This window comes from Alternaria infectoria (assembly GCF_024043175.1).
Source record: "Alternaria infectoria strain BMP 0036 chromosome Unknown scaffold_42, whole genome shotgun sequence".
Classification (NCBI taxonomy): domain Eukaryota; kingdom Fungi; phylum Ascomycota; class Dothideomycetes; order Pleosporales; family Pleosporaceae; genus Alternaria; species Alternaria infectoria.
In genome coordinates this window covers 113,075-128,161 of record NW_026250731.1, presented here as the reverse complement: position 1 = coordinate 128,161, position 15,087 = coordinate 113,075, and the positions used below count along the sequence as shown (strand labels likewise).

Sequence of the window (15,087 nt, the reverse complement as noted above, 5' to 3'; positions counted from 1 at the left end):
AAACCGGATCAATGATTGGAGCGGGCATTATCCTGTAGTCTTGGCTGATGAATGTAGGCAAGTGGAGGCGATCAAATGGTCCGTCGACTGGGCGGTATCATGCCAAGAAGAGAAAAGGTAAGATGCCAAGTACGCCTGGGTACGATTGGGTAGTTGTTCCGCTCCGAACAGCGGGCAGGTCCACCCGACTACGTTGCACGGCTTTCATGCTGTGATATTCTGCTGTCATCGTTTGCCCTGCACCGAGAGCGTATGGCATAACATATCTAGATCCGTTGTTGGTGTACAATCCGAGCTGAAATCTCTGCCGTCCATCTGTGAAGATGTCGCACAGAGCAGTAGATGCTGCAGCAATTACCACCTCGTCTGGCTGCGTTCCCAGATATTCTCCGACTCGCTTCAGCCAAGTAATTCAATTACTCCACCCTCTGGAAACTGCCTCTCCTCCTACTCGACCCCTCAAGAACACCCATCTTCTCGTCATTACTACTCCGCCTTTCCCCTCTCTCAGCCTCTTCACTCTCCTGGAGGACCTGTTCATTCGAATCCGGTTCCACAACCTGCCCATGGTTACCGCCCACCGACTCCATGGTAAACGGACTAGCAGTCGGCGCATCCAGAACATTCAACTCTTCTTGCGTGAAGAAATTGGGCATCAAGAACGTCCGCATGGGGATGTACAAAAAGATGAAAACTGGGAAACCAATGGCAGCGATTGTCTGAGTAATCGCGAAGGTAGCACCGAAGCCGATGAGTTCGAGTCCGACGAAAGCCCAGATGACCCAGCGGCGCTTGATTTGCGCTAATGGGTCGGATCGTGATGTGAGATGCTTGTCTTTTGCGAGGAAGATGAGTTTTAGTGTGATGCCGTTTGCTTCTAGTGCCTGGATTCCCATGACGAAGAATAAGCCGGCTAATACAGCTTGTGGTATGAGGTGCAGTACGATGAGAAGAGGTCCAGTCATTGTACCCAGGGTGAGGAGGCCTTGAGCGAGGTTCGACACGCGCTGCTCTACTACGTGGTCGACAACGCGTTTGCCGTGACCTTTGTTGTCTTCGTCATCCGAATCGGCGACAGTGCGTGCAACGCAAAGCGATGTAGTATGGAACGGTGCCTGCGGGATGAGACCGTTCGGGAATGGTATGCCTAGTAGGCCCGCAACTCCAGTCGTGATGCCCAAGAGAAAGATATCCCAATGGAAGCCTGCCGGTTTGCGCAGCGGAAATTCCGTGCCCTGCGCGATTAGACTAGACACGTTGTGGTCGAACCAGAACAGAATGGTCAGAAGTACGGCAAACGGAATAGCCAGGAACACATCGCCGACACTTATATCCCAGAAGTGGATGAACCATCCGCGATCAGTAGTGGGAAAGAATGCCTTCGAAGTAGGTAGCTTGAGCAACTCAATGCCAGCCATCTTTCCGATGTGCACGAAACCAGTGAAGAAGATCACGGTAAGCGGTGTACCGTAGTCCTCGACGAACTTCCGAACGTGACGCTGGAGAAGCGACGACTGTCCTACAATGCCGCAGATGTATGCGACCGCAGTGACCAGCAACGCAATCACAATCGAAAGGTATGCCGACGCGTCGCTGACAGCCCATTGCCTCGTCAAAACCTGTATCCCCTTTTGTAGATATATGAATGCGACGTAAAACCCGAATATGTCGCAAGAGAACCGCGTAACGTATCGTAGGCCGTTGCAGGAGTTCGTGATTGCGAGAATCCAGTGGAAGATCAGGGACCATATGCCAATCCAGCACATGAAGGCGAAGTAGTTGGTGCCCCGTGGGGTGATGATGTCGTATACGGTGTAGTTGAAGACAGTAATTGGGCCGGTGACGCCCACGATGACTAGAGGTTGCGCTGCTGCGAGGGAGAAAACGACCGAAGCCAGCACTGAGGCAAGAAGAACCTCGTTAACGCCGAAGCTCTCGTTGGTCTTCTCGAACATGTCGAGCGAGAAGGCGAGCGCTGGCAAAATGTTCGCAAAGTACATGTAGACCGTCGCGGGCACGACGCGATAGTCCCACGCATCTTTCCAGTCGCTCAAGTAGAAAGGTGCTCGCCGCCGTATGTCGTTTATCATGCCACTGAACAGGCGTGTCTTCCACCAGGCATTCTTGCTCGAGGCCGCCGTTCCATGCGACTGTCGCGTGGGTTCCCGAGTGATCGCATCGTTGTTAGACGTGGCATTGCGCTTCGAGGGTCGGAGTACACGCGACTTCCACGATCTATTCGCGTATTCTGAAGACATGGTTGGACGATGGCGGAGGCGTGGCTTTGGGCTGGTACGCTACGGGTATTTGCTCGCGGAGGTGTTATATCGAAGATGTCGTCATGACAGGGCGGACTCCAAATTGAGAAAGCTAACCAGGCGAAGGAGGCGCGGGGTAGTGCAAATATACCAGCTGAAGGTACCCTAAAAGATATGCTTCAACAAAGCTGGACGAGCGGATGGATCTTGCCGCCATGGTAAAGGTTGGCGAGCTTGTTATGTATGGCGAGGGGAGGAAAAGTCGACTCCACACACCGCCGCCCGGGCAGACTCCGGGTCGGATTTACGGCCGGCAATAATCTTAGCGCAATCTCCCCGCGGACCCTGATGGCGACATGTTCAACTGCCATCGCATCTGCGACACCTCCATGACCTCTAAACCATCTGAACTCTCCTCAGCTACAAGACACCCGAACGAGCAATCGCGCATACATCATCTGCTCGTTGATATCAGGCTACCGTTGACGATGGAGCCCAGCGACACAAAGCCCATCACCCGTGCTGTGACGACTTTCACATGTTGCAAGTCGGCGGATGAACTCGATGCTAGAAAGTTTGCAGAGATGCTGATCGACGATCATTGCGGACATGTCCTCTTGTAGATGGTGCGCGTTATCGCGCATGATCAGTAGAGGCTAGTTAGAGAAAGAGCTCGGAAAGTCGGACCGCTGTTGACATATCATCAAAATTGCTACTTGCTACTACTTCGACGATGGACTGAGACGTATACAACGCGCATCGCAACGAAGCTCGACGCTGTTAGTCGCGATGCGCCCGAGAACCGGAGACGAGATTTTGGCGGGGTTCGCGCTGGTGCAGCAAGCTGCAGGCGAGCTTGGAGGCGGTCTGCTTCCACCTGCAGCATGCAGAGACTAAGCCCTCTCAACGTGGTCGTACAGTCTCTTCACAAAGAAAATAAAATTCCTCTACCAACAACGCCCGACTCAGCACGAGACAGCCATCATGCCTTCCATGGCGAGCTCCATCCACCCCGACTTCCGCAACGACGTCACCTCAGCGGAAGCCCACGCAGTGGACCGGGAAACAGAACGTCTAATCCACCAACAAATGGCTGCAGACAACGCAAGTGGTCGTGAAAGGTACATTCAACTCGCAAAAGAGATGTTGAGAATCCGATTGCGTGCCTACAAACCCGAGTCACCACCCATTGGCGGTGCATGGTGCCTGATCGGATCGGCACATCTCAAAGCTTCTCAGCTGCAAGAGGCAAAAGAAGCCACTGAGAAGAGTCTTGAGATATACGCCAAAGGCGACGATAAGGACGCCGCGGCATTAGCAAGGGAGCAGTTGGCTTTGATCTTTGAAGGCTTGGGCCAGCTCTCCGATGCTAAGAGAATTCGACTGCAAGGTGCGAGTGACGGGACGATGGTGTGCTCGAGTCCACGGGTACGTTGATCATGGTAAAGCATGAAGTGATTCTTCTAACAGGTTTATGTAGTGTCCCTATGCGCATTACGCGTTCCGCGTACAGAACGACGGCCGCCCCGGGCTCTTCAAGTTGGCTGAACTGAATGCGTGTGGTGCATGCAATTCGGCATTCTACTGCGAACGGCAATGTCAACTGCAGGACTGGAAGAGACATAAAGTTCCTTGTAAGGCATATATGGCTGTTCAAGTAGATTAGGAGGGCACATTGCTCTGCTGTCACTAAATTACAGTGTCCACGTGGTCTCCAAAGTCTTCGCCCTTTTGCAAAACCTGTTCACCCATAGCAGTCCAGTCTCTTGTCGTTATAACAGTGCATCACTTGTCACTTGAACGAAACTTGCGTTGTTACTTTCGTAGTTTGATATGTACTACCCATGGCAATGTAATTTCTACTTCAAATAACCAACCGACGATATCGTGAAAAAAGGGGGGGTATCAAAATGGCTTCCAAAATCATCCATGTGAAAAATTCCCTTGGGGCCGTCCATCCATCCATGAAAGAAAAGAAAGATCCAAAACGCCTCCGTGGATCCTAACGTGAACGCTCACTATATAATTTACTGGAATAGAAAAGATATCCATCACAATCACTCCCCCATCCTTCGCGTCTTGGGACTCTTCTTCGGAGGAGGATTGAACGAATCGCTCGTGCGGGCGCGTTTGAGATTCGCCGGTGGTCCAACTCTGCTGCTTCCACTGCTGGCCTGGCTAGCACGCTTAGCCAACTTCGCAGCCTCGCGAATGCGAACACCACCAGCAGGGCTGTTGAACCCACTTCCGCCTCCAGCGGTTGCAGCCGAACTTCCTGCGGGGATCTCCTCGGCCAGACGATCGGCGAGAGCAGCGTCGTATTCGCGCTCGCTAGCACGGACAGCGCTGGGGTCTTGTTGGCGGGCTGTAGCGAGCATGTCGACGCTACCATCGTCGCTGTCTTCGTAGTCGGACTCAGATCCTTCAGAAACGTCGGAGGCGATGGGCGCGATGTTGAGGATTTGCATGGCGGTTGTAGGGCCGCCAGAGTCGCTGTCGCTGTCGGGCTCAGATGAGGCGTCGGATGCAAGGTCCGAGTCGACATCGCCGGAAGAGCAAGAATCCAGTGGAAGGAAGGAGGCGGGAGGAAGAGTCGAGCTAGGAAGGTTTTTCCGTGACGCAGAGAGAATCCTCTCCTCAATCACACGCTGAGGACTTGACCTAGGAGACTCGACTTCAGGGGACGACTGCCTGTTGAGTGCATCCTGGATGGCCTTGGGGTACAAGGTTGACCAGCGGCGAGCGGCGACATGGGATGGCGCGGTAGGTACTTGTGATCGTCGTACGTGGATGGAGAAGTTGTCCTCTGGCTGTACACCACCCAAACCCGAAGCCTCAAAGTCCATGAGTTCTGGGCTGGTGTTACCGCTGTCGTTCCTCAAGGCCTCCGGCGAGAAGCCAAGGTCATCTCCACTCGAGACAGTGCGTGATCCGCTGTCAACATCCATCGGCGTAGTGTCCAAAGGACCTCGGGGCTCGGCCAGATCCAGCGACGTCCTCTTGGTCGGGGATGATGTGCCCTGTTTGGCACCGAGAGGCTGGTTCGTGATTGGCTGATAGTTGCCGGGCATGGTAAGGAAGGCGCCGTTACGATCACCGCTCAGGTCAGTGCAGAACTTGGCCTTGGTGTAGAAGATCATGGGTCCGTCATCGCGCCTGCGAGGTTTTGATGAGGAGCTCTGCATGATGGAACTGCTGAAACCCGAGGAGTTTCCTGTGGGCTGTGGTTGGTAAGAGTAGTTGGCTGAGGATTCGGCATCGAAAGCGTAAAACTCGTCTTCGTTCTCCGACTCATCCTTGTGGAAGAACATGGGTTTGTACGCAAACTTGTTTTGCTCCTTCTCACGCTGGGCACGAGCTTGCCTTCTGGCAATCGTGGCTTCGTCCATCATGTCGCTGCTGGCACCGCTGTTACCAGTCTTCATACCCTTGAAAGGCGACTGGGAGCCGGACTCATTCGGTGAAGCACCACTCCAATGCTCCGACGAGCTGTCGCCGCTGTGCTTGGTGATGTCGAGGCCGCCCTTCCATCGGATTTTCCGACCATCGCGAGAGATCTCGAGATGGTTGCTGTACTCGTGCAAGGCGTCCTTGACGAACTCGGGTGTGACGTTTAGAGTGTGTAGTTGGGCCATGTTGATGACCAAGTTTAGGTAAATCCAGCCGTGGCCGAGGGGTGCTTCTCCAGAGTCCATGTCCGGTGGGGTGAAGCCAAGATGGCGGATGTAGTCCATGTTCTCTGTAGGCACCTGCGCACGGTAAGGGTCCAGGTCTAGCGGTCGTGTGGGTCGTTGGTCGGGAGATAGACCTGAGCCAGCGAAGTCCTGTTCCTCGATATGCAGGCTGGGGCGGAAGCCCTGTAGGACTTCGTCCTGGTCCGCATGACTTTCCCGAGCAGCACTAGCACCGCGGTCGTTCCTGATGCGAGCTTCACGCTGACCCTCGGGCTTCTGATTTTGTCCCGTCGCTTCTCGCTGGGCACGGTCGGCTGTTGCTGCCGACTGGGCTACTTCCTGTTGCTGCATTGGGTGTGGGTGGGACCCGGGCGCAGAGCGCTTGCCAGCAAAGATCTGCTCCAGGCGGCGCACAACCATCTTCTTCTTAGACTTGTCGGTCATGGGGGCGGTCTTGTTGTTGGGTAGCAGGCCCATGGGGATGTCGTGGAGGTACGACTGGATGTTTTGCTGTTGCCGGCTGTAGGCGGATTTGGTCATCTTGCGGTGGTCGTTGTCTTGATTGGATTGGCCTGACGAGTTAGGGCCGGATGCAGATAGGGAAGCGTAGCCCGACTCGGCGAAGCGCGATGTGGAGGAGGCGGTGTTGTGGGTTTGGAGTGCCGGGGTGTAGGCTGAGATGTCGGCGTAGTCGTTGGCGGTGCCTTCGTCGAGATCTGATGCAAACTTGCGCAGAGTCTCCTCGAGTTCTTTCTTCTTGTGGTCGGGCAGGCCATGGAACCTCACCTCGAACAGCTTCTCTTCTTGCAGGTGGGCATCGTAGAGCTTCTCGTACTTCCGCAGCCGCTGCTTGAGCTTCTTGTTGGCGACGGTCAGGTCGTCGATGACGCTGCGGAAGTCTTCGGTGCTGCTGCCGTCGGTGCCAATCTGGCCGAGGGGGCGGTAGGGCATGGCGACCTGTGCCTGGGTGGTGTCGGGCGGCGTCTCGGACGAAGACGAGTTGCGGAGGAAGAAGGGCGGTTCATCTTAATAGTCAGTCACACTTTCTCATCTACTCTGTCGGAGGCACTCACTGTCGACGAAGGCCGACTTGCCCTGGCTGGCCGTGTTGTTGGTCTTTTCGAACCATTGGCCGGCGTCGCTGCTCTCGCCCGAGCTGGTCTTGTTGGAGAGCAGCTGGGGAGACACGCTCGAGGGCGGATTGGCCTTGTCGCTGGCGAGGGTGGGCGACGTCTCAGCAGTCGGCGCCTTCTTGGGCTCGCGTCTTGATGGTTGAGGTTTAGGCGGCGGGCTGTGGCGGAGAGAGACGGAGCGGTGGGCTGGCGGGCGGCGTGGGTGGGAACGCGCAGCCATGGGAATGGTTCCCGGGCGGTCGTTCATGGCGGGTGGAGAGAGGCGGGTGAGAGTTGGGGGCTAGACAGGCAGGATGCTCCCCATGTGGATGATGGTGAATGTCAGGCCGCTAGCGATCAAATGTCCAAGGTGTGCGTATATTGTAGACCGGGAGGCTGTTGTGCCCAGGCTCGAATGGATCAGACGCTTCCGCGGCGGTGGTTCGAATGGTATGTAGGGTGCTGGTAGCGGCGTCGTCGTATGGGGGGAGGGCAGTTTCAGCGTGCAAATTGAAAGATGGCTGAAGAGAGTTGTGGGCTCTCTCGGCGCTGGTTTGAGCAGGTGAGCCATGATGGGCATCGATCTTGATGTGGGTAAGCATGTCGATGCTCTCGATTTCCAACTTGCCAAGACTGCAGCTGGAGATCGAGGGTACCTGGCCGCGAAGAGGAAGTGTGGCGTTCGGGCCTAGCGCAAGAACTACCGGCAATCGACGATGGGCCTTGATCTCTAACCCACCATCGCCCACTGGGAAGCCCATCGCCCTTCTGTTCCGCCCGCTGACCCTGCCGTCTCGATGGCTCTCCATATCTGTGATGGCCGTCCTCTCCTATGCTTCTCCGGAGAACACAACCTTCTAGCAGCACTGCCGTACTGCGAACAATATGCAACCGCCCGCACATATCTACACTTGCCACCGTCTAGATCCGCGTCTGACAGTTGCTGCCAGTGCTGCACGGCACAGAGATGGTCCAGACCCTCTTCACACCATGGCTTCCCATCACAGCATAACCGTGGCGGCACGAACCGTTGACACGCTGCCGCTAGAGCCTCACCAGCCACACGCGCTCTCACACACGGCCACAGCATCCATCGAGATTGCGAATGCTAGCCGGCCCTCTCCTGACGCACACTCCCCGTGTCCCCTCCCTAGATGAGGTCACTCTTGCACGGTGCTGGCAACGGCTGGGAAGCGCAATCGATTTCCTGGACCCTGATCTGTCCTTGGTTGTTCGGCTCAGACACCCTGCCGCCATGATTGGCGGGCACAAGACTCCCACTGTGCCGCCCTCATCGCTGCCAGCATCGCAATCGAGAGGGCCATCGCAGTAAAGGGTCCAGCTGGAACACTCGTTAATGCATCTCACGGCAGGCATGCAGCTGACTTCCTCCGACAAGCATACGAAAAGGGTCTTATTACGCCTGGATCCTCAGGGGCTTTGTCCTGCAACGACCGCTGACCATGACTGCTTGCTCCAACATTTTTCACTCTCACGGTGGGGTGATGCCACTTCCAACCTCAGATCACCGATTGAGCTCGGATCGCAGATTACTCGTTACAACCATGCAGGGCAGAGCGCCCCGGGAGGTCGCCCCGGTCTAATCACCGAATCGCAACCAATATCGTTTCGTAACTCGTTAGGACGCACAACACCATCGGCGATGCTGGAATTAGGCTCGTCTAAATCGTACGATGGTGTTTGGACACTCAAAAACCTGAAGGGGTTTCATACTGGAAATGTCACATTCAACATCTCATCGAGATCCCATGTGCCGTGACGTCTTCGCTAGTGTAGCGGAAAAAGTAGAAACACAGAATACATCATGGCCTCGGCTTAACGTGCCATGAAACAGTCAACATCCGCCGATGGACAGACCAACTCAGATGCGCGCACCCTTACTCCTCAGCACGTTGACGGCAGAATGGCCCGTATAGTTGAGCCACTCGCCCAGTCCTCCCATGAAGCCGCCAACCTTCATCAGGTCTTGTAATCTGTTATCCAGAAACTGCTCCGTCTCTACAAAGTCGGCCGACTTGTCCTGTGTCATGTATAACTCGGTCGAGGAGTAGATGGCCGAGAGTGTCGCTCGCTTGGTGTACCAGCTGCTATCAACACTCTGGTCTCCCGATAGAAACCATATCTCGTCTGCGAGTCTCGCAAGTTCGGCGATAGATGCCGGGACGTACGTGGGCTGGGCCATGATCGCGAGTGCCTATCACCCATCAGCACGCTGACCTTTGCTGCTGTGTATGCACTGTCCTACCTCCTGCCATCGATGTATGACGGGTTCATTCGCCCGCAACCGCGCCAGCGTCAACGTCCTGACTTTTGCGCCAACGCCCATCTTCTTCCCTTGCTCTCCCTGCTCTGGGAATTGAACATTGTTCTGTAGCGCCAAGCGCTGCGTGACAAGATGGTAATTGATCAAATCGAAGACACCCCGCGGAAGCAGATTCGTAGAGACATCAAGATAACCGGCGTCGCGAGCACCAAGCTTCAGTGCGTCCATAGTAAACCCATGGCTGGGTACGTGTGCGTATGCGGAGGAGAGTATGGCGGACTCGGCGGGAGGAAACGGCGGCGGCTGCGCATAATCATACGAATGGTACAGGCATCGTTGTCGCGAAGCGGCTGCTGGGCGAATTGAGGCTGCTCGGACACTCCCGAGTAGCGAGCTGGCTAGTCGTGATGGTGGCATGGTGGATGCAATTGAAGATGTAGAGATCAGCCGATGCGGACATTTGCTGCCTGCTCCGCAAATCTGCCAAGACCGCAATCGATCAGATCTCACGCTAACTCTGTGACGTCGTAGAGCGGTCGATCAATTTCGACGTTGAACTTGCCAATCGATCTCAACGTCTGCATATCGATCTTGGAGGCAAAATATCTCACCACGTGGCCCTTCGACACCATTCCAAATTGTACAGGAGGCTGAAGATCCGCATCCGACTGCAGTTCCAGATCTTGTCAATCACGTCGCCACGTGACCGACGCGTCGAACGCGTCTGCGCTAGTGGCAACACTTCTGCGATCCAGCATCTCCCAGCAATCCACAATTCCCCTGGCATCCAGCAGACAATTGCCATCCGATCTTCAGGAACCCATCGGATACCCCGCAAATCTCAGAGGCGACATCTAAACGAATCGAAACGCGATCTTCAACCCACGACGACCCCGCGCGCATCGCAGCCTACACGTCCCCGCCACGACCCCGATTCGAGACCCTTCTCTGTATACAGTTAGGGATTGGATTTGCTTTCCAACATGGCGCGCGGCAAAAATGTCGAGGTCAGCGAGTATGAGCGCAAACGGCAGGAGAACATTGCAAAGACGCAGGCGCTATTGCGCAACCTCGAGATGGAGGCTGCAGAAGCCGGTCTAGGTCCCACAGGCAAGGCGAAGACCTCTGTGCCATCGCGACCCAAAGCGAAGAAGCCCGCGCCCAAGAAGATCAAGCAAGAAGAAGAAGCGCCACGTAGAACATCCTCGCGATTAAAGGGCATTGTGGCAGACAGCGAAGTCGCAAAGCGCAAAGCCGAGGATGAATACGTCGCGATACAAGCAGCTGATCGCGCAAAGCGACAACGCGTTAGTGATGCCTTCAACTTCAGTGACATAGTCGTAGCAGGCAAGGACTGGAACCGGAGCGGGAACTTCCTCTCTGTCGGCCCTGCAGATCCATACGCACGCACATTTGACTACAACGATGTGAAGGAGACCACCGACAAGGAATTGCGTGCCCTACGAGAGCGTATGAGCGGTCTAACGCTCTGGGAAGATTTCGAGCCGAATGAGATCAAGATCACACCCGAGCGCATATACTCCATGGGCCTCCACCCCACAACCGACAAGCCATTGGTGTTTGCTGGTGACAAGCTGGGCAACCTGGGAATCTGCGATGCATCGCAGAAAGTGGCAGAAGTTAAAGTAGAAGATGACGAAGACGCGGACAGGGAAGGACCGACCATCACGACGCTCAAACCGCACACACGCACGATACACACTTTCCAATTCAGCCCCCACGATGCAAACGCGCTATACACGGCATCCTACGACTCGAGCGTGCGCAAGCTCGATCTCGCCAAAGGCGTCGCAGTCGAAGTCTACGCCCCAAGTGACAAAGACGAAGAAGCGCCCCTATCCGGTCTGGAAATCAGCAAAGACGACCCAAACACGCTCTACTTCTCCACACTCGACGGCCAATTCGGTATCTACGACATGCGCACCCCCAGCGAAGAAGCCGCCGGCCTACAAATCTTCCAGCTCTCAGACAAGAAAATCGGAGGCTTCACTTTACACCCCTTACATCCGCATCTCGTCGCCACCGCGTCCCTCGACCGCACACTCAAGATCTGGGATTTGAGGAAGATAAGTGGGGAGGGTGGGGAGAAGGCACCGGCGCTGGTGGGCGAGCATACGAGTAAATTGAGCGTGTCGCATGCTGCGTGGAATTCTGCGGGGCAGGTAGCAACCGCGAGCTACGACGACACGATCAAAATACATGATTTCGGGAATTGCGCGGAGTGGAAAGTGGGCACGACGTTGGAAGAAGAGGCTATGGAACCGACGGCTGTGGTGCCGCATAATAATCAGACGGGGAGATGGGTTACTATGTACGTCCCTCTATTTTTCCTCCCCTCTTCCTCCCCTTCTCCATCCCCTCCCCCTTCCCCTTCCCTTCCCTTCCCTTCCTACCCCTCCCTCCCCACACATACCCATACTAACAACCCCCGCAGTCTCCGAGCACAATGGCAACAAAACCCTCAAGACAACGTCCAACGTTTCTGCATCGGCAACATGAACCGCTTCGTCGATATCTACACCGCAAAAGGCCAGCAGCTAGCGCAGCTGGGGGGCGAGGGCATTACGGCTGTGCCGGCGGTGGCCAAGTTTCATCCGACGGTGGACTGGGTGGCGGCGGGGACGGCGAGTGGGAAGTTGTGTTTGTGGATGTGAGATGTGGAGGGATGGGGGTGTATGAGGGGGAGGGGATGGAGGAGGAGGGGGATGGGGATGGGGATGGAGGATGGAGGATGGAGGCGGAGGAGGGGATGGGGATGTACTACCAAACGGGCTGGAATAGATGCGGTAGTAGTAGTACAGTAGTAGTACATCTCTGATACTACTACCAGTACTGTACTACCACTCTACTACTACCACCGCGTCTATTCCAGTCCGTGCTGACCTCAACATTTGGATATACAGGGTGGCAGGCTAGGGTGGATGTACGAAGGGGATGTACGAGAGGTAAGACGGGATTGGTGAAGGGCATTGCGTAAGCTGAGTCGCGCGCGTTTTTTTAGCTGCGAACTCGGCGGTAATGTTTGTAGTGGCTTTTGGGATCAGCGTAGGGGTGTGTTGATTATGTTGATTTGATACCACGGGGAGGAAGCGTCGCAATGGAGAACACGTCAGCGGCTTTGGCTTGGGCTGCCGCGTAGGTTGTTGTACTACTTGTTGAACTTCTGTTTTGGTAGATAGGCCGCTAGTTCTGGTGGATGTTGCTTTGGTACTGGAGAAGGTGACAGTTGTTCCATGATCTTTGCAGCCGGACGCTGCTAGTGAGGGTGGGTGGGGAGGCGGAGGGGAGGAGGTGGAAGTTACTAAACCCTCATTATTGCACAGATAACCAGTTGTCTTCATTGTCCCAATTGTCTCCACACCCGTTGAAAGTCCTCTACCCTTCCTATTACGCGCATACCGGTTATTCTTGTCGACCTTAAGATCTCTCCACCCTAGACGAACGCAGGCAGGAAGAAGTAGAAGCCTTCCGCTAATGTTTAGAGTCCAGCGCTGCTAGGGTCCCAGAATATGTAGACTTCTTACTATTTAAGCTGCATTGCTTCGTATACATACACGTAAACGTACACGTACAGCGCGAGGAGAAGCAAGTGGGCTTAGTACACACTTTCGTCTGACCTGCATTTGTGCCGTTGGAGTTGTATTGGGATAGGTGGAACGATTACAATCCCCTTGTTTGACGGATGTGAAGAACGTCTCTACGAATACACTCATACTAATTATTCTCATTGTCTTCACGAGCTTCACGCCCGCGCGGTAGCTTTGGTCATGTGTCCGTACCTTCGTTCGAACATCTGCTCAACTTTTTCACCACTAGTTTCACGACATTTGCGCCTGCTAGTAGAGGGCTCTACCGGACTTGGACTACCAGAGCACACACATACTTGCTCAAACACTAGCTTCCATGGTCGAAGACGAGGCCCCTTGTTCGGAGTGTAGGGTAACGTTGTACTGGCTATTGAGGTTGTACCTTGGTGGGCGGGGCGATCGCCATAGGTCTTGGTATGGGTACGAGAAACACATCGTTTGGATCCCTAACACGAGATACTGTCATTGGATCGCCTTTGATTCAGTGGCATCCAGCTCTTGTGCCCGTCGTTGAACTTCTTTCTCAGCTGGCTGCATGATCGTGAAAACTCTCGAACGTTCCGATACTCACAAACCTCGGTATTCCGCAAAGAAACATCCAGCATACCCACGATCTTTCTCAATTCCCCACATCCACGGCCGTTTACACCGCTCTACCCTCTCCACCCTCTCCAAAAGCGGAATTAAATAGTCCATGCATGAATCCTCCCTGCCAAACGCGTTTAGAGCAATCGCGATTATCGAATTTATCGAACGCATGCGTGTATGCGACTATCGCATGTGAGGTACATGGCTAGATATTCGCGTACCGTGGTTTGTTTTTCCCATTCGGCCGAAAGCAGCAGTATCTCCATAGTATGCGACAGGGGACGGCCCGGTCTTTCATGCGCGAACATGAACTTGACAGAACGGTACTCGCGTGCTTGCCATGAGGAACATGTGCAGTCTGCAGTCTGCTGTCGGAGAAACAGACATCTCCGCTACCGCGCTTTGTCGTTAAGAATAGAACTTTCGACGGACAATTCTCCGGACGTAAGCAGGAAGAATTTGTGATGTCGTCTGCCCTTCTCTTATCGCACAGAAGGTGCCGACGCCTTCCGCCCGCTTACCACCTTCCGCGCTGCTCCCTTTCCTCACGATCTCCATATAACCGGTTCGTATCTGCTACGTCGCCTGCTACTTTCACGGGTAGCGTTGGTTGCAAATACGAGGTTTGGTGGGTTTCTATTTCCGGATGTGGCGATGGGTGGGTAGGAGCACTAAGGTAGCGGGTGTGGCACCAGCGGGGATCGTGTCCTTCTGCCAGCCTCGTTTTTCTCTCGACCGTGTACCTCGTACGACATCAACGACACAGGTACCGTGGTAACATGTCCTCGTGGCACGGAGGCTGGGGAGATGGCGCCAATACGGATAACCTCCCATGTGGGAATTTGTTGTGTAATGGGAATTGTGAGGTGGAGAGGAGCTATCGAGATGGGTTTGGAAAGGTTGATGTTCAAATCCAAATAGCGACCGGCTAGCGATACCGAGATGCGGAAAGATTCAATGCCACCGTATCCACCGGCACTTTCGCATACATACCGCCGTATGATGCCGTTATCGTGTGGTGGGAAAACTCTCGCCCGATGCGACCAGGACCGCCGTATTAGGTCACACAACCAGCCAACTGCCCAACCTCAGTCTGGTGACATTGAAACACGAGGTGATCAGCTTGTCGACAAGAAGGCGTATACGGTACGGTACGTCAGGGACTCGATATGACGTCTGCGTGTCGGAAGCTTCAATGCGAGGATGCAGCGCGCAGGCTAGCTCACCCGTTTTCGTCATGTTTCCAGCGATATCGACGGGCTGATCAGTGCCTGAAGCATGCTTAGTGTGAGCTTAAACGGCCGGGACATTGCTGCTACGGGCATGGTTCAAGCCTGCAGGGACAGTGCAGCGCTGCGTCTGCATGGATACGAGGAATGACGGTGGGGAACATAGGTGGGAGGGTCAATGTTACTTTGTTTAGTCGCGTTTTGTAGGTTGGAAGACGGTAGAACAGAACAAACCCCTCATACCCTGCACCGTCCGTCTGTTGGCCATTACTATAAAGGGTTCCGCGAACGGCGCTGCACAAAGGGTCATCATCCTCAGCAAACTTTCAAAAGC

General features: G+C 54.7%; 5 protein-coding genes across 5 annotated transcripts; 2 read left to right on the top strand and 3 right to left on the bottom strand.

Annotated features, from left to right (window-relative positions):
• Positions 1-416: 416 nt before the first annotated feature.
• Positions 417-2,258, bottom strand: J4E92_010747 (uncharacterized protein; the record flags this gene model as incomplete). The annotated part of the gene is made up of 1 exon (XM_051502082.1): positions 417-2,258. One exon carries the CDS (start codon positions 2,256-2,258, stop codon positions 417-419), a length of 1,842 nt encoding a protein of 613 aa, XP_051347709.1.
• Positions 2,259-3,242: 984 nt separating this feature from the next.
• Positions 3,243-3,884, top strand: J4E92_010746 (uncharacterized protein; the record flags this gene model as incomplete). The annotated part of the gene is made up of 3 exons (XM_051502081.1): positions 3,243-3,686; positions 3,739-3,820; positions 3,868-3,884. The coding sequence occupies 3 exons, from the start codon at positions 3,243-3,245 to the stop codon at positions 3,882-3,884; spliced, it is 543 nt and encodes a 180-aa protein (XP_051347708.1).
• Positions 3,885-4,315: 431 nt separating this feature from the next.
• On the bottom strand, positions 4,316-7,312 carry J4E92_010745 (uncharacterized protein; the record flags this gene model as incomplete). Its single annotated transcript, XM_051502080.1, has 2 exons — positions 4,316-6,957; positions 7,006-7,312. 2 exons carry the CDS (start codon positions 7,310-7,312, stop codon positions 4,316-4,318), a joined length of 2,949 nt encoding a protein of 982 aa, XP_051347707.1.
• A 1,614-nt stretch (positions 7,313-8,926) lies between these two features.
• On the bottom strand, positions 8,927-9,556 carry J4E92_010744 (uncharacterized protein; the record flags this gene model as incomplete). The annotated part of the gene is made up of 2 exons (XM_051502079.1): positions 8,927-9,259; positions 9,311-9,556. The coding sequence occupies 2 exons, from the start codon at positions 9,554-9,556 to the stop codon at positions 8,927-8,929; spliced, it is 579 nt and encodes a 192-aa protein (XP_051347706.1).
• A 755-nt stretch (positions 9,557-10,311) lies between these two features.
• J4E92_010743 (uncharacterized protein) lies at positions 10,312-12,003 on the top strand (the record flags this gene model as incomplete). Its single annotated transcript, XM_051502078.1, has 2 exons — positions 10,312-11,660; positions 11,784-12,003. 2 exons carry the CDS (start codon positions 10,312-10,314, stop codon positions 12,001-12,003), a joined length of 1,569 nt encoding a protein of 522 aa, XP_051347705.1.
• Positions 12,004-15,087: the final 3,084 nt, after the last annotated feature.